General features: G+C 36.2%; 1 protein-coding gene across 3 annotated transcripts in view; it reads left to right on the top strand.

Annotated features, from left to right (window-relative positions):
* PCDH15 (protocadherin related 15) overlaps nucleotides 1–18,576 on the top strand; it is a gene marked incomplete at both ends in the record, with an annotated part of 382,058 nt that overhangs the window by 91,727 nt on the left and 271,755 nt on the right. For all 3 annotated transcript variants that reach the window (XM_080620329.1, XM_080620327.1, XM_080620328.1), the window contains 3 exons: nucleotides 345–505; nucleotides 3,409–3,564; nucleotides 14,672–14,791. In XM_080620329.1, coding sequence (XP_080476455.1) covers nucleotides 345–505; nucleotides 3,409–3,564; nucleotides 14,672–14,791 — 437 coding nt within the window. The remainder of the gene's footprint in view (nucleotides 1–344; nucleotides 506–3,408; nucleotides 3,565–14,671; nucleotides 14,792–18,576) is intronic.

Genomic DNA, 18,576 nt, shown 5'->3' with positions numbered 1-18,576 from the left:
TGTTATTTCAGTGCTATTTGTTTGATGTGAGATTGGGTGATGATTGCTCAATGGAGAAAAAAAATCATAATCTTAAAGATAGCTATATGTGATGGGTCTCATCATCAACGTAATTTATTGTGCATTGCAGGTGATTTTGATGTTGTCTGAAATTGCTTCAGTGTCAAAAGCATTTTTTCATTACAGATAATAAGGTTCAGACTTTTTAAACATCATTCAAAACATAAAATACAAGGAGCCCTAGTCAGAAAACAGTAATTTTAGCATTGCGGTTATTATAAAAAATACATAAAAATGTAGATGCCAATATAAATTTTTCCCTTGCGTGTTTATTGTTTTTGCAGGCACTATCCTGGTTGACAATATGCTGATCAAAGGGACAGCAGGAGGGCCAGACCCCACCATTGAACTCTCCTTAAAGGACAATGTAGATTACTGGGTGATCCTTGATCCTATCAGACAGACATTATACCTAAATAGCACTGGCCGAATTCTGGACAGAGATGTAAGTTTGGGGTTTGCTGTTTGTTTGGGTTTTTTATTTCCTGTAGACATTGATTTCTAAATCTGTGAGTGCTCAAAGACTGTAAACACAAGATCTGCTAGAGTATAATAGCTGCACTACCTATTGTCCCAGATGGATGTGAACAGAGTTAATTTGATTCTTTATTAGGACTTCTTGGGTGCATGAAGAAACTTGACTGTGTGTACAATTATTATATGTGCATGAGCACAACAATAAAGGCCAAATAAATAGATGTGTGGGTTGGCAGAAATATACATATTGAAAGAAACTTGACTTGTTTACTGAATTAAAAACATTTTTATACTGGTTTGCTGCTTTTGTCTGGAAGAAGTACTGCTTGATTCATGTCCCATGACACTTATTAAAAGCCTGCTTTATCTCTGTATATTGACATATGAGATGTGAGAGAGAGCAAAGGAATTATGAATATTACAATTCACTTATAAGGTATGACATAATTGAAAATATGCTAGTTTAGATTCCTTTTTCTAAGGGAGCATAAAATTTGTGTGATATGCCCTTTCTGAATAGCATTAAGGAAATATTGCCAGGCTAAGTTTGACTTTTATAAAAAGAAATATTAAAAGCACAAAATACAAGGAGTGTTCTTATCTGTGCTAATTTCATTGAAGAGAAACATTTTAAAAATAGAAGCATTTTATCATAGTGTTGTAGCATTGCTGCAATTCATCAGAATCTGAAAGGAATATTGACTCAAAAGTGACTGTAATCAACATGGAAAGAGTGCTTTAAAGATCAGTTCCCCTTGGAGTGCATGAACGTTTGTTTTGTATTAGCTTGATTGATTAATTCGTCTTCTCCATGTGTTTTGAGATATATCCATAAGTACCAGAAACAACATGCAAATTTTTATTCATTTCCATTTTTATTTTCAAATTGCTAAGTGAATTCAGCTTTTCTTAATTTAGTTTTAATTCAGAAGCCATTTTCATATGTGAAGCAAAGGTATGCAGCACAGAACATGGCAGATGGGACATAGTGGCAAAAGAATTCTCAAGGCATCAGCAAAGAAGTCGTCATTCCCTCAAGTGCCAAATGGCTGGCTGCCTTTGAGGAGGCAGACGTGCTGGAACATGTTTGGCTTTTCAGTTTTATTTTGAAGTCAGAGCAAAATGCAAGAGCCCCTAATGTGAGGTGAGGCTTGAGAACCACTCTTAAGAAATGTAAGGTCAGGTCTTCACCAGCCCACACAACTTGGCATATCCATATGGCAATAGGAAACAGAAGTAATTCCTATTAGATCAGTGCTAATTCTTATTTCAGTGGCCCTTTTAGTGACACTTTTCTGTTTACAGGTTCATTCATCTGAGCTGCTTAATCCAAATCTAGGTGCTTTACCAAAACAGCCTTGTCAATTTATTTGTTTTTTGTTACTAGCAACAACCTGACTAAAGTCACAAATACTTTACATTACTATGAATACATATCGACACTTTACAGTGACTTTCTTTGTGAGTAGGCTCAGGTTGCAAGGAAACAAGTGGAGGGCGCACGTTTTCTTAATTATATCTAGGTAATATTTGTGGTTTTACGTTATGTAAAGGTAATATTGGTGTTTTTACGTTGGTATTTAAGGGGCTATTTCCTCATTCTTTACTATGAACTGTAACACTTCTTATCCCTAGTACTGTAGTCCTGTAATGCTTGGAAAAAAAATACACATTTGTGTTTAAGTTTAGTGGGATATGAAAAGAAAATCTGAGATTTAAGGTAAAAAACAAACTACGTATAGAATGGAAAGGTGAAATTTATGTAATGGACTTATCTGAAGGCTGTTCCCAGCATTCAGAACCAGAACTGTACTAACCACTAAAATGCAAAATCAGTCAAGTGTGCATTCTTTTTTTTTTTTGATAAAAATTCTTTTTTAAAAAAATTATTATTTTTTTAATAAAAAAAACCCCACTAAAACTATTTTTCTCATCTTTCAAGTTAAAACTATGCGAAACTTAGTAGTACCAATAACATTTGGGGTTTTATTAAGTTGAAACTTAAAATTCAATTTTTTATTACAGAGCAAAAATATAGTCTGGTTCACGAATGGTGCATATATGATTGCATTCAATATATTTGGATGCTCTTCCCATTTTTCTCTCTGATATGCCCACTTGTCAACTCTGTGCTGATTCAGTTAGCCTGATCCGTTCTTTTTTTATTACTTTTCTTGAAATAAAATCTTGTTAGATTCTACGGATTGATTTTACTGAGAATGACAGTATGTTTTCAAACAAAATCATGTAAAAAGAAAATTCCAGACTTTTTTCCCAAAACTTTAAGTACTTGGGAAGAATGAATAGTGATAAATCAGAACTGAAGGGAAAAGGAACTGCTAAAAGGTGTTGGGATAGTTTGTCCCAAATACCACAAATTATTTATTAAATTGTGCCTTTATGTATTTACATTTATTGTCTATAAATGCCTAGATTAAGTGTTTGTTTAGAGACCTGATTTTAAATCTAAGCATTGACCCAGCAGAAGTGGTACAAATGTAAAAGTAATGTTGGCCCTGCACCCTGTCATATTTTATCAAAGGTGACAAACTATTTTTTAATATGCTCTTGTGACAAAGACCAAACATGTATTTTACACATCTATCTAATTACAACTAATTATGTTTTTCTTGCCTATTGCTAATAAATTTAGGTCAACTTATTAGCATTTAAAGTTTATTAAAGGTGGTCTAAAAGCTCTTGGATCTTTTGTGAAGAATGGCAGCTTGAAAAATAAATGGAGATGAGAATGTTTGAGGCTTAATTTAAGTTACAGATATTTGGCGTTTTCAATCCCAGTATTAATAAACCAGAGGTTATAATGTGTGGCATTTGCTAGGTATCTTTATAAAAATCTATTTTCACTTACAGCCTCCAATGTCCCTTCAATCCATTGTGGTGCAAGTCCAGTGTGTTAACAAAAAGGTTGGCACTATTATCAACCATGAAGTACGGATTGTGGTGAGAGACAGGAATGATAACTCGCCTCAGTTCCAGCAGCAGCAGTACTATGTGGCAGTAAATGAGGTCAGAACCACTTACCTTTTTTTCCTCTTTCACTTTTGTGTGGTGTCATTTCTAAATACCAGCTTTTGGTTCTTTCACTTTTCATTTGAAAACCTGGTAAATTCAGTTGGTTTAAAATACCTTTTATTTGTGTCACTTCAGAAAAAGCACAAACAGTATGCTTCAGTTTTTAACATGTTAGCTGTTCTTTCTTTCTCTTAATACAAAGACAAGCATGCTTTCCATCAGGATGCTTGTAATATTGCAGAAGGCACTAGAATCTGAATGAAATCTCAACAACTGAAGCATTGGTTTCTGTTAAATTTACAAAATGTTTTGCTGCATTATGCAGTTGTATCAACAAACCTGGAAGTAAACCAAATGTATTTATGTAAAGCAAATAGTTCAAAAGGTTTTAATAAACATATTGAAGCTTGGCAAAGTGCAGTTTTGTTTATGCTGTTTCTCTTTATTAAATGATGTCTGTGAATGAAATCCTTTTGCTTTATTTTCTTTATGTAATAGAGTTGTGGATTGGACTTCATATTATTTGAAGGAAAAAAAATTATTTCTTTTCTGAGCTGATTAAGTTTTTTTTTATTATATTAGGGATTGAATAATCTGCTAATAATGGGTACAAAGGATCTGTGTTTTCTGTAAGTTAGTATCCTGGAGCTTTAGTAATAAGAAGTGGGAGTGGGAACTTACATGCAGAAGTAGTGACATATAGGCTGACACGGAGGGAAATGGAAAGATGGGTCAGTCTTTTGCAGGTAAAGATTGAAAGAATTACAGTCACATTTATTAAATTTTATAAATCTGTTAAATACATAATGAGCATTGAGTTGCTGTTGGGGTTTGGTTTTGGGTGATTTTTTTTTTTTCTGTGAAAGAGAGTGATTGCTTTTATTTTGAGTGATTTTAGTAGAATTGATTTACTGTTTAAAAAAACCAAACTTTCATAGTTGTGTGTTTGGGAGATTCAGCCTTTCAGTGTGTCTCCATATTGTTATGATCACTACATTGTTCTAAGTCACCAAGCATCTAATGATGTGTAGGTCATCTTGTAAGCCCCAGGAAAGGAGTGGAAGAGGGTTTTTTATGAGTCTAGCCCTAACTAAGCCAAATGTATGAAAGAAACTAAAAAAACCCCAAAAACAAACAAGCCCCAACCAAGCCCCAAATATTAGCTCTGAGGGGAGACCTGAGGTTAAGATAACGGTATACAGGTTTTTCTTACAGTAAAATCTCCCTACTGATGACACTTTCTAAATTGAAGTTGTTTCCCTAAAGACAAATTTGGAAATCCATCTGCTGGTGTTTCTTACCACCAGAATTTGAGGTCACAAAACACCATCTGTATCAATATCAGTAAAGCCCTCCTTATACTTTTAAATTGGTTTTAAGTTGGCCTTTACGTGGTAATTGTAATTTCTGTTTTGGTGGACTTGTTACGGAAGTGCCTTCTTGACTTGAGTAAAAGTGACATAAACATTAGTCTGAAGTGCCTGTATGAGCTGTGATGCAGGTCCCAGATCACTTCCAAGACCTGTGTAATTTTTACAGTAAAACTGAAGGCAGGTAGTGCATCAGTACTGTAATACTAAGGAAGCAAGGATTTTCCATAACTGAAAAGTTCAAGAGGCCGAGTGAAAAATGCATCATTTAAATTCATGTTAAAAGACTTAGCAATGTTCCAAGTGCATTCAATGATTTTTTTGCATTATTATTGGACAAAATACAGTGTTGCTTTTTCCACCAATTGCAGTCCTGATTTAATTAGCTGCCTTATTTAATTTTATCATTGTTGTGCTTATAGCTTCTGACATGTCACCACTGTGCCCTTCAGCAGTACCCAGTGGGTTAATGCTCTCATTAATTAACAACAAAAAAAGTTCACAAAGCTTCTCAAACTTTCGCAAAGGTTTTAGTGAGTGATTATATTTTTTAATGGTAGTTTATTCTACTAGTAATTGGCACTGCCTCTAGTGAATGCACTGTAATAAGGGGTTTGTGGTTGTTTTTTGATTACTTCTGGTCTTCTGGGTTTAGTTTGCTTGTAGACTAGAAAGTGTAGAAGTTTCTCTGACATAAGTAACATAAAGCAAATCAAAGTACGAGTAGACTTTCTTATTTACGCCTACCATACATGTGAGCATCACAACTAATTCTTTTTCTAACCAGGAAATTTTGTCCATGTGTCGTGGTTTAAGCCCAGGCCGTAAATCAGAGCCACGAAGTCCACTTCCCCCCCCACCTTTCTTCCGTCCGCTCCTGGAGGGACGGGGAGGAGAATTGAAAGAATGTAACTCCCACGGGTTGAGATAAAAACAGTCCAGTAACTAAGGTATAACACAAATCACTACTGCTGCCACCAATAATAATAATGATAAAGGAAATAACAAGGGAAGAGAATACGATACCGCCCGCCGGAAAAGAGAGCCCGACAGAAAGAGAGCGTGCCCTTCCGGGTAGCTCCCAGTTACATCCCCCGGCATGACGTGCTGTGGTATGGAATACCTCTTTGGCTAGTTTGGGTCAGGTGTCCTGTCCCCGCTCCCTCCCGGCCCCTCCTCCTCCCTGGCAGAGCATGAGACTCACAAAGTTCTTGGTCAGTCTAAACATCAGTGTTATCAGCTTTGTTCCTAGGCCAAAAGTAAAAAACACAGTGCTGCAACAGCTACTAAGAAGGAGAAAAACTGACTGCTACTGCTGAACCCAGGACACCATGTCAATTTGATTACTTACTTGTTCAGGTGCTTTACAGGGTTGTGCTTGATAGTTTGTCTTATCAGCTGCCATGATTTTCTCTGGTTGTCCTATATGGAATGAAGAACATACGCACTGTGCCTTTATAACCATACTACAGTCCCTGGTGCTTGCACAAAACATTAGGTAGACTTTCCACACATATTATTTAACCCATCTACATGTACACAGTAAGTCATGTTCTAACCGGCGTGAGTTGTATGCTCTGTCATGCTGGTTAAATCTCCCCAAAAGCATCATGCTTCTGTATACATCTACCATAAGGAAATCTGGGAAAATATGTCCCAGGCTTGCAATTACCCCAAAATGTTTTTTTTTTTTAAGGGATTAAAGTCTAGGGCTATGATTTTCCCAAGTAATCAAAACTATTATATAATTGCTAGCGTCTGTGATATGAGACAAATAACTAGCTAGATTTTACTTTATTAGGTAATTTTTCAGTTTCAGAAATGTCAAGGGGTAAAAAATATGTTTTTGAGAAATAGAATGTATTTTTATGTCAAGTATTCTTTATATTTCAACTGTCCACTGCATACTAAAATTAATTTGAAAAAGAAGCTGAGGGTAATTATAATGCCAACATAAACGCTAGTTTCACACAATTGTTTTCCATTTGCACATGAAAAGACATAGTTTAAAATTAAGCCCATAGTTTTCCAGAAAGCTTAGAATGAGATGGATTTGGTACAGTAGTGTCTGTTTTGGTTTACACCAAATGGTATCTCAATTTTTGTACTTGATTGATTGATTAGAAAAGGAGGACATCTGCACTGAGTTAGACAAAAAGCTCCCCTAACACAGTGTATTTTCTCTCTCAGGGGCCCTTGCACATGCTCAAAGAAGAGCATAAGGACTGGGAATCCGGAAGTGATGCTTTCCTAATGAGCTCCACTGAATCTCCAGTCACTTGCAGTTGTAAAATATATTAGACCACAGGCAGTGTATGTAAGAGTTCTTGACCGATTTTTTTCTTTCCCATTTGCTTATGATTTTATATATCAAAATTCTTATTGCAAGAAGTATTGATTAATCTGTATCAGACTCTTACACGTTGTCACAGACATCTGTCACAGCATCAAATGTTACATGGGTGTAAATTCAGAAATACCATGGTAGCATTTACTTGATTTGCAAAGCCACCCATCAGTTTTAGGAGGAGAGAATTTTATCATTAACACCTATTTGTTGATGTCTCGGTATTTCCAAGTGGTAAAACTCCCTTCCATCTCTCTTCTACCTCTAGGTTCCTGCTCAAGTGCCTGAACAAAAACAAAACAAATTCCATGCCTTAAAGCAAGCTTTCCACATCCTTCAAAATATATACATTCATTAGTCTTAGTAACTATGTGATTTCTCTTATGAAAAAGAGTCTTTCCTCTCCTTCCCTATGCAAGGTGTTGCTTAGCCTTTTTCATCATGTCTTGTCTCATCTCTGCCTGAGATGAGAAATACCATAATTTCTCACTCTACTGCTTCAAATATCTTCATCTGGATCCTAAAAATCCTGAGAAATCTCTTACATAGATCGCGTATGAAGCATTTGGATCTATTCTGCATATTGTCAAACAACCCTTTAGGGGGGTTTAAATGTTTTCTTCTGTTATTTACATACTTCTACATGTAGAAGACCCATGGGTCAGGTGATCCAAAATTAAAACATGAAGAGAACTTAATGCTTCCCTCCAGTGCATGTGTGCTTTGAAAATGTGTCTTTTGCATTTAAGTATTATTATATGTTTATTGAAGAATTTTTTTTTCAGGAGGATCTTAATTATTCTGTTAAATGTATGGGCTTGTTGTATGTAGCTACAGTTGATGGAGACTATAATAATAATTGTTCGATTTGGTGTCCTTGAGTGGCACTTCTAGTATTCATAGAAAGTTACAGTTAAAATTTGTTTTCAAGTTTAGCAAATTAAAGTCTAACATAGAGTGTCTGTTTTCCTAAAATAACTACTTTTTAAGCAAAATATTATTATCTAAGCACTTATAAATGAAATAGCTAATTTGAGTTAATAGGGAATAAAACCCTGCTGGGGTTGGGGAGCAAGCAAAAGAAACACCCTACATGTATATGTTTGTTCATATGTGTTTATGTGCACTTGTGTGTATTCACATATATGTATAAACAGTCTTCATTCTCCCTGGTCCTCAATAGTCACAGCAGGAGGCTAATGCAGACACAAATAACCATCTGCTTAAAATTAACTGGCGTTTTGTGCATTAGCTATAGTCAAGAAAGTGACTATATTTACTTTTTATAATTGTTTATTTACTTTTTATAAACTATTTACTTTTATAATTGGGTTGTGAAACGAATTTGGGGCATAATTCAGAAAACTCCTAAGTAGTGCTGTTCTGACATCTGAAGTAACTAAGCTGATCATCACCATTGGGCTGTTGCCATGCATAGCATGCCACAGAGCCTGTGCAAGCACTAGAACAGAAATGGGCTCTTATCCTTCATGTCACATCTGGCCCAGTGCCACTGCCCTGTTAAGAGTGTGGGGTTTCAGGTTCTGTTTCTGTTTTCGTTGTCATTTTTTTCCTTTCCCCTTGCTGCTAGGGCATCCGTGTTTGTGAGGCTGGGAGCACTGTACATAGCAGGCTCCAGCTTCATCAACAGCTCAGTGCAGCTCTAATGCAAAAGCCCATTTTGGGTAGCACTCCAAATGGGTGCTACCATTTAGGAGTAAGTTTCTTTTTTCTCTTTCTAATGCTTTTTCAAGACAAAGAATATGAGTGTTTCAGCCAAAAGCATATCCAACTGCTATTCACAGTATTATGAATCTCCTCATAAAAGTAAAAGTGTGTTAAGGTGTCAACCTTAAGATTTTTATGATAATTAGAAACACTCCGTGGGCTTATTTCCTTTCCTTTGTTTTGTGTTTTATATACTTTTATAAAAATGTCACATCATATTTATTTAGAAAAAAATTCTGACAAAATTGCATTACTCTGGGACTAAATTTGACCATGAATATTAGTAACTTAAAGATATGAGTTACTTCAGTATGTTGAAACAAAGCTCCATAGTCAGGTTGAAATTCAGAAGAATTATGCAACTCAGTTAACATTCTACAAGTGAATCTGTAGTATTGCCGAAAGGGTTTTAAAGACATGTAACCTAATACAGTGACTAGAAACCAAAATCTTATACTGCTGAGGCACGATTGTTGTTGTCCGTGTTTTGTGTTAAACACAATTTTATCTGAACAGATTTTGTCTCAGCTAAATGCAACTCTGATTTTGCATTGCCTGGGGTTTATAAGACTGACTTTTTCTGCATTAGTTTTTCATATGAGCCTTGGTGAACTCAGGCGCATTTCATAACAGGTTTTGTTTGAAATGGTAGTGGAGTTACTAGGATACTGTTTGAAGTCAGTATTACTTTCTTAAATATGCATAACCTTATAAGTGCTTGTAAACCAAAATTTTAGACTTCCTTTGCTTTTTTGGTTTTGGGTTGGTTTTTTACCCCTTAAGTTGGCAGAGATGGAAATCCTTTGTAAAAAGTGTTTCTTGAACCTCAGTCTTAAAACTTTGGCTTTGGGCTGTTAAAAATTGTAACATATGCTGTATTTTCATTTCTTCTGATGTAATTATTCATATTTTTTTCATTGTGGTATTGAAGTAATTAATATCTGCAGGTAGATACCATCAAAAGAATATTAGCTCAGAATGATTAACTGTAAATCTTTGCTGTCCTGTTTTTGGCCACTGTGAAAAATTACTCATTTTTTAACTTTGTAAATAGGCAATAATAGGAAAAGTTATTTTAAAAATGTTTTATGGGACTGTTGAACATTTGTATCTGCATCTAGAGTTCTAATAGACATAGATCATGTTTAAGGAAATGTTTAAGTGTTTCAGCTGTTGACTGTGGAAGAATAAGATTTATTGTGTACATTTAATCTCTATTTGTTTAATTGCATTCTTTTGAAATCTTACTTGTTTCTTGTCATCGTGATTCTTTTTCACCACATTGAATTCCCACAAAGATTATTATCTTCAGACTGACATTAACACTCTCAGAATTTTTTGTTTATAATTCCTAACCTTATCTCTCACATAAGGTAAGACAGTCAGCATGGTCCAACAGTTTAACTACATAACTTCAGTTTCTTTCTGTAAGAGATACTGAAGTTTAATATGGAGAAATCAAAATTCCTCTCCAAGGTAGTATCTGAAGTAGGCATGCCTAGTGGGAAGGAGATTAAATGGGGCTGTACAGATAGTTCAGGCAACATTTTCTGGAGCCATTTTTGGGTCCTTCCGAAGGGTAGAAAAGTAAAGGAGTGGGGAACCCCTCCACAGACATGTTTCCAGCTTCCCCCATGTCCCAGAAGACTTGGCAGGTGGAATATTTTTTCAGAGAATGAGCAGAGTTGGAAACTGTGGGGAAAACAGGTGCTGTGTAGAATCTCTGTGCTACAGATTGGCATGGAAATAGTGTGGGGTGGTTTGAGCTCTAGGTAAGCCTTTACTGCCTAGAGAATGTGTGTACCTACTAAAAAATTTATTTGATAACTGGTTTCAGAAATTATGTTTATCTTATAGTATATAATACAAAACTATCTTGATGTTCTGCTTTTTGCTAATGGCAAAAATTGATTAGCCAGTTTCTTCTGCTCACATATGCATTTATTCAAATGGTATGCCCATTTTATGTCTGTGAAATCAAACCCAGGCTTTCAGCCTGCTCTTTTAGCTTTTGGGTAAGTGTTTCAGATACCTCCATAATATTCACTAAAAAAATTGCCTTTCATTTCCATGTTACCTGTCTTTCTTCGTAGGAATACAGTTCTTTATGGGCTGTTCACATAATAAGGAATCCTTATTTAAGTAAGAACAGTGGGATTGTTCATGTTGATAAAGAACAATATATGCACATATATAATTTATATACAGTCACATTTTATAAGGTGAACTGAGTTCTAACAATGAAGTGAATGGTGGCAACAGTCTGTTAGAAAGCCCTCACAAATTATGGGTAAAACTGATACTGCTGGCTAATGGTAAATCGTTGCAATGTTGAGATCTCAGTGTAAAAATATTGTGTAGCTTTGAATGCTGAGTTCCTCTCTCAAATTATTAAAGGTAGTTTAAGACATTTATTTAAGAGTTCTTCTGAGATTTCCAGAGGCTACAGCAATGGGACATCTTGGGCAGGCTGGAAAGCTGAATGAAATGATGGAGTGACAGGAGATTATTTCAGTGTCCTTTCTGATATCATTTGTATTGCATAAAGGAAAATGTAGATAAAATAGAAACCTGTGTATTAAGTTCATGAAGGTCTGCACATGTGCAGTCAGTTATTTTGGTTGTAATACACTAAATTCAAGACTAAAGCTTTTGATGTTTTGCTGTAAGAGCATGCAATTGTAATTCTGGTGTTTACTGCTATTTCATTTTTACAACTGTCTCCTTTGTTATCACTTAATGATGTGCTTTACAATGGTGGAGTCTTTTTATGTTAGTCATCATTTATCTGCACTCTGTCAAGACCCTGATACAGCAGCTCTTGATGAAACAGAGCGAATAACTATTGCTGAGCAGAGCTGCTGGCTGAACTCAATGGAAACCAAGCATTTGTGTGCTTATGAAAAGCTCTGGCATCCTTCAGCTGTGAGTACTTGTATAGGTCCAGCTCTTCCTCTGCCTCTTGGCAGCTGTGGAGGTAGCTCATTAAGGCAGGCTCATCCTCTGGGACATTGCACTGGAGCTCTACCCTCTCCCTTTGCAGGACATGGCATTATATTATCCAGCTAGCAGGAGCAGTACAAACACCTCCTTGGGTGTCTGTCAGTTCTTCGGCTGTTCTGGTGTGACAGAATCTTTTTAATAAAGATTTGTTGTTTGGTTTCCAACAATAACTTCTCCCTCTCGTGACAGCATGCTGGGGTTATGGCCGCCTGCAAGGTGTTGAGCAGGGATCTCAACACTCCAGTGCAGCAAGTGCTGAGAAACCTGTGGGTACTCTGACGGAGTGATGTAGTTAAATGAGCATAGTGTTTGACAGTGTATTCCCAACCCACTTGCTGGCCTGCTGCACATGTGATGTCTTCAAAGATGCTCCTCTCTGGGAGCACTAATACTTTTTTTTTAGCAGCAGAAGCATGGTGGATTTTCATCATATGCCAACCCCTGACAAGCCAGCAGGGTGACTGGGTCTTTCTGCTAACGAGACTGTATCATTTAACCAATGATTAATTGGCTAAACTGTTTTATTTAGTGTGGTACTGGGTGTCTGTGCCCAGGTTGGGGCTGAAGACTCTCTGTGAGGAGAGGCTGTGGCTGCCCTGGGCTGGTAACAACCAGTTCTGGCCAGTTCCAGCTAGTTCCAACTGCCCCAGCACAGGGCACTGCGCAGCCCCTCAGCCAGTCCTGTGGTGCCTCAGGGAAATGGATTTAAGAAGGAAAAAATACTGTGTAGCAATAAGGAGTGAGGAAAAAATTGTGAGGAGGAGAGGAACTGGGAGCGAAGGAGTGAAGCTGAGCCTTTGCGAAATGAGTGGGATAGGGAAAGGTGCTGTTTTGTCATTGTTTGTCAGCATCCAAATGCAATTTTAATTGGCAGTACATTGAATTCATTTTCCCAAAGTTGAGTCTGTTTTGTGGGTGAGTGATCTCCCTGTCTTGACTCCCAAGCATGTTCATGTCATTTTCCTTCCCTGGGCTGCTATGGAGAGGGCAGCTGGCTGGGTGTCTGGTGGCTGGCCAAGGGCAGCCCATCATTAGTGGGGGGGGGGGGGGAAAGCCCTACAAACCCTCCTTCAAATTTTCCAAATCGATTTTCAGGTTGTTTTGGTCTTCTATCCCATATAAAAACATGAGAAAGCTCCTTCTCCCCTAAACATGCACTTTGTCATAAACCAGGAAGTTACTTTGCTTGGTTTATGACAGTTGCCTCTGATTTTATATAGCCAGGCAAGGCTCGTGTTTCTGAGATGATTTCTCTCCTGTATTCTTGAAAGGCTGTTGCTGTGTGAGAGGTACAATGCAGAGACTCTCTGAGAGGTAATTATCTTGCAATTTTTAGGGAGCAGTCAACTTTATACACCCACATGTGACACTTCTATCTATACCAATAGTAAGCAAGTCAAGTTCATAGCAAAACATAAACATGCATACTTATTGTGGCATAAGTGTAGATAATGTGAATAAGTATTGTAAATTAAGCCCCACCTGTTATATCATAAGAAAAGCTTTGAAGGATTTGGTGTTTTCAGGCTTGAAAACATTTCTCAGAGAACTCTGTGAGCCGTTAAACTCTTAAAGTAATTAGCAGCTTTATAAATAAAGCAAGACAAGGAACTATTACTATAGGAGGAAATGGGCAGTTAATGATTTAGTTTATGATGTGAACTACAAAATATAACAGTGAAATAGTATCCACATTTGCAACAAATATTTTAATGACTCTTTGTCCTTTGCCACCTTTTACAGTGTTTCAAACCTTTTTAGACCCTATAGGTTTAATGATGTGCAACAGTATAAAATTTGGAGTAAAGAAGAGGGGTCAGTGGGCCAAAACTCTGGGTGTGATGAGGGCAGCAGTAGGAAGCATGGCTAGAAGCAGTGTCTGTATTGAATCCTGAACTGTTTGTTCATTTGATTTTCTTTTTCAGCTTGATTGCTCACAAAGTTTTCTGAATATTAAAATTCAGAAGTGATGACTCCCAAGAAGTCAGTTGGACTTTTGTACTTGGTCTCAAAAGGGTCTTGATTTCATGCTATTTATATATGCTAGGATAATTATAAATTGATTCATTTTCAAAATATAATTTTATGAGTACTCAGTTGCTGCCAACAAAATGTTGGATAAACAGCATCATCTTTATGGTTGTGTAAAGCCATAAAGCTCTCTTGGTGTCTGTGTTTAGATGCAATAATATTTATCTGGCGCTATTCACATTGCCACTAAAACACTGTTAAATAAATTCTGTTTACTTTTGCAGCTCATCTATTTTCTTCTCTGAGTCTGAAAAACTAGCTTGTATTTTTCAGATCTGTTTATATTTATTTCATTAATAATTTCAGGTTTAAGATTTTTTTTTCATCTTTTTTAATACAAATGGGGATCTATCCTGATGCAGACAATCTGTGGAATAAAAATGGAAATTGTTTTCACTCTCTATGTGATACTTGGCATCAGTTAAAGTAGAGTCTGAATAGACTGTGTCTAAATAGTTGCTGGTACATGGGGTTCAAGACCAAACAAAGGGGAAAAGAGAATGTCAACCTTGCATTATAGACCAGAGCTATTGCAGGTGTGAAGACTTTGCAAACAGTTCTTTAATTGTTTCTTGTATTCCTTAAGATTTTAATGGGTGTCTATCTGTGTCTGTGCTTGCAGCTAACTCCAGTTGGAACAACCATTTTTACAGGATTTTCTGGAAACAATGGTGCTACTGACATTGATGATGGTCCAAATGGCCAGATAGAATATGTCATCCAGTACAATCCTAATGACAAGGTAAATGAATTTAATCTTTTTCTTTTCTTTTCTTTCTGTTCAGAGGTTTTTGTGTGTGTGTGTGTGTGTATATTACATATATATATATATATATACACATACACAAAGAGCAAATGGACAAGAGGTTGCTAATGGACTTCATAAAGAAATGCTTTTCTTCATGATGTAGAATATACTCCCTGCCTGTGAGCCTTGCTTACTCTGTAAACACAGATTAATTTACCTTCCCTTTCATTGTCATGCTGTTAGCAGCTGGATAACTTCAGTATCAATCATTAATAATCCCATCTTCTCCAGTGTTCACACACTTAATCTCGGTTTTGGCATGTCTCTTCAGTCCATGATAGGTAGTTGTATTTACTCCTACACATTTACACCTAATAGGTTCACAGCTCAGAAATATTCATAGCATGGCTAAGTTACTCTCAGGAAAGACATTCTGACTTTTCTCATGGAGTCATTTATATTGAAAGATCACTGTTGTGTTTTTTTGATTTTTTTTTAAAGAGTTATATCTTATTAAACACTAGTGATCCTACGTGTTTGCAACACATACTTTTAGAGACAAAAAATCTTAAAGCATTAAACTAAATTCTCTTTGGGGTTAAATGTGTGAATTTGTCTATTATAAAAAGGTTCTGCGCATAGCTGATTCTTGTGAAATGTCAATATGCATTTTTGTAGCAAATTTGAAGTAATTTAGCCATCCTTTTTTGCAAGCCAGACTCTATTTTGCCACGGGCTAAGGGTGCAGGTACTGTGGATCAGGTGATGTGATAATTTGTTAAGCAGGCTAACCTGACTTTTTATTCATCCCAAAGATAACACAGAAGTTAAAAGTGTGTGGGGCGGAAATATAGTATAAAGATTTAGTAACCTCTCATTGGCATTCCCTACTTAAAGGTAATTTGAGCAGGAATGGTTTTGTGGGAAAACAGCAGTCTAATTTTGAGTTTAATTAGAAGAGTAGGCACACAAGTTCTGACTCAATTTGTGCCATTTCAGCTGTACATCTCAAAGATGTCATTTCTATTTTCATTGCAGTCAGCAAGAGTGTAAATATCTACTAAATTACAATTAGTGCTTGTAATTTTTGTGAGGTAGAATAGGTACTTTTGTAGACTACAATTCTTTTTTATTAAAGAATAATTCAGTGTGAAATAATATATAAACCCTACTTTTTTACTTTTCACTGGGTTAATTCTTGATTTTTGCATAGCTATATGCTGAGGTATAGTGTTTACTCACTGTGTCTACATATTTTGGGGTAAGAGATGGTTTCTTGAAAAACTTTGCAGAACTTAAGCCATGGTCTTTTCTGGGGAGCATTGTTTTGCAAAGAGGCTATGTCTTTTTGACAAAAATGTGATTGTGATGTTAGGGTTCGAGGAGACAGCAAATTTCTGGCTTTTAATTTGTTGGTACTTGGAATTATTTCATGTTTTAAATGTTTGCAGTCATTTCTTAGAGATTAATTTGATTGTGCAGATTGAGCAGTCTCTTTAGTTATGTCACTCAGTGAGACTACTTAAATGAGTAAAATTCCTAGCGAGAGATGTGCAGGTTCATCATCATTCTCAGCTGTTTTTTGTACTGATGATATGTATGATTGAAGAGTTTCCTAAAATTTATAGGCAGAGTCAAAGGTTTTCTATGGCAACAGTAAATACTAAAGTGTTATGCTAACATGATCTTTTAACTGTGTGCATGACAGAAGTGTTAGAAATAAATGCTATTCCACTACCACAAATACTTGAAAAGTAAACAGAAAGCAGGAAGGAGTGAAAGTAAAGGACAAGGCGTTTCAGATTCACAAAGCCAAATCAAACCAAACCCTTTAAATTTTTCTCTCTGCTCTTTTTTTCTTACCTTTAACTTATAGTAGTACTTAGCAAAACCAGCTCAAATAATTTCTTCTCTTTCAATAAGGACTATGAAAAATGTTGGTACTGAGAAAATACCTCTTCCAGACAGTATTTTCCTGGAAAACTGTTGAAAAGTGAAAGTGGTTTTAAAAATAAAAAAAGAAACATTTTATTATACATTGAATATGTTGGCAAAATGAACACACACACACACACACACACAAATATTTCTGTTAAAATGCATTGCAGAACAATGAAATATAAGAGCTTCTTTGTATTTAATTTACTATTAAGTCATAGCATTATATTGCTCAAAAGCATGCTGGGAAATTAATCTAAAAAGCATGTCCCACAACCACATTAGCCTCAAGTTCAGCCAAGAGGTTCGTCTAACCACTAAGGACATCACAGCATGCTGAAGTTGTTTGGTCTGGTGTTTTGCCACAGAAAGAGTTAAAAAAACTTTTCATCTACTACTCAGTGAAACTTACTAGTTCTTGCTCTCCCAGTGACTGTGAAGAACAGTGAGGGATTTCCCTGGCTGGAACAACTTCTTTGGAGTAGTTAGTTGCTTTATTGCATCTTTGCCTTACTACTTTCATATTTCAGATTAAATAAATCTGATTCTTTCATCTGTAGATAGCCCTGATGTACATAACGTTGCTTTACCTAGTGATGTGTTTTGTGAGTGTGCTTGACAGAGGTGACTTCTCATCATTGAAAGCTACTTCATCTTATCTGTCAGCTTGCAAGAAAGTTACTGCATAATATCTGCTGCAAGGGGATTTTCTTCCTCAGTCTGGGAAACAATTAAACCAGCCTCAAAAATTAAGTGCATAGCTTAGTGCAAAATATCTCTACTTTTTCTACTTATGAGATCCTCCTATAATGTGTGATGAAGGTGCCCCCAATGCTGTTTGACACCAGTGACATAGTCTGCAGTTATTTGGCAGTCTGTGATGCAATTCTTAGTCCTGTTTTCCTGCACACCACGAACATCTGCAACATGGAGAATTTAACAATTGTTATCATTTATTTGCTGAAAAACAAACTGTGATTTTAACAGATGTTTCAACTTTTAGAGAAAAAAGGCCTTGGTGTGTTATCTAAGGAAAGAATATTACTGTCTACATCTGCAGTTTCTGTGGAGTTACTGTAGAATTTTGTGTATCTATTATCCGTTCAACATACTTGAACATTAACTATATTTTACATAGGTAGATTGAAGCATGTAAAGATATTTTTTAATGTGATTAATAATAGAACTGGAACTAGGTTACATGTCAGAAACCTGTGTCTGTGCCTGTAATCCTTCTCCCAAATGAGTCATTAGTCAAAGTGAATTCTTTAAAGGTGTGTGCACCCCAGCAGTAACCTCCTGCCATTCAGTGCCACAGCTTTATAATCTCAATCTGTTTAAGCAACTCTGCAAGACAAATTAGATTTCACCTGATTTACCCTGAAATCTGAATTTACTAGTGTATGAATGTGTGCATAACTGCTGCTATGAACTGGCACCTAAGTGTGTAGTGTTGGTGTTCCCTGCGTATTTACTACTTCATTGCCCTCATGAAATAAAGAGAAGATAAATACAATGATGTGGATTTCTTAACCTCTAATACTTGATACTTTCTACAATAGTGAGAAAAAAAAATAGATGATGGCAAGCTGAACTGTAGAAACTGAAGACCTGCACTCTCAGATGAGAAATGGAGAAAGCTTTTTTGAACACGCCAGTGCAAATTCAGCATGGCAAATCTGCAAGAAGCAGGGTAGCTAGTTCTTCAGTTTGTGGTTGGAATTAATACTGTATATGCAAAGAATCAGAGAGAGTTCTATTACGTTACGGATTATTTATTGTTGGGGTGTTGTGGTTTAAGCCCAGTCAGTAACTCAGAACCATGCAGCTGCTCACTTCCC

This window comes from Psittacula echo (genome assembly GCF_963264785.1).
Source record: "Psittacula echo genome assembly, chromosome: 6".
In the NCBI taxonomy this organism is placed as follows: Eukaryota; Metazoa; Chordata; class Aves; order Psittaciformes; family Psittacidae; genus Psittacula; species Psittacula echo.
Note: the sequence above shows the minus strand (reverse complement) of the source record. Positions and strands in the feature narration are given on the sequence as shown.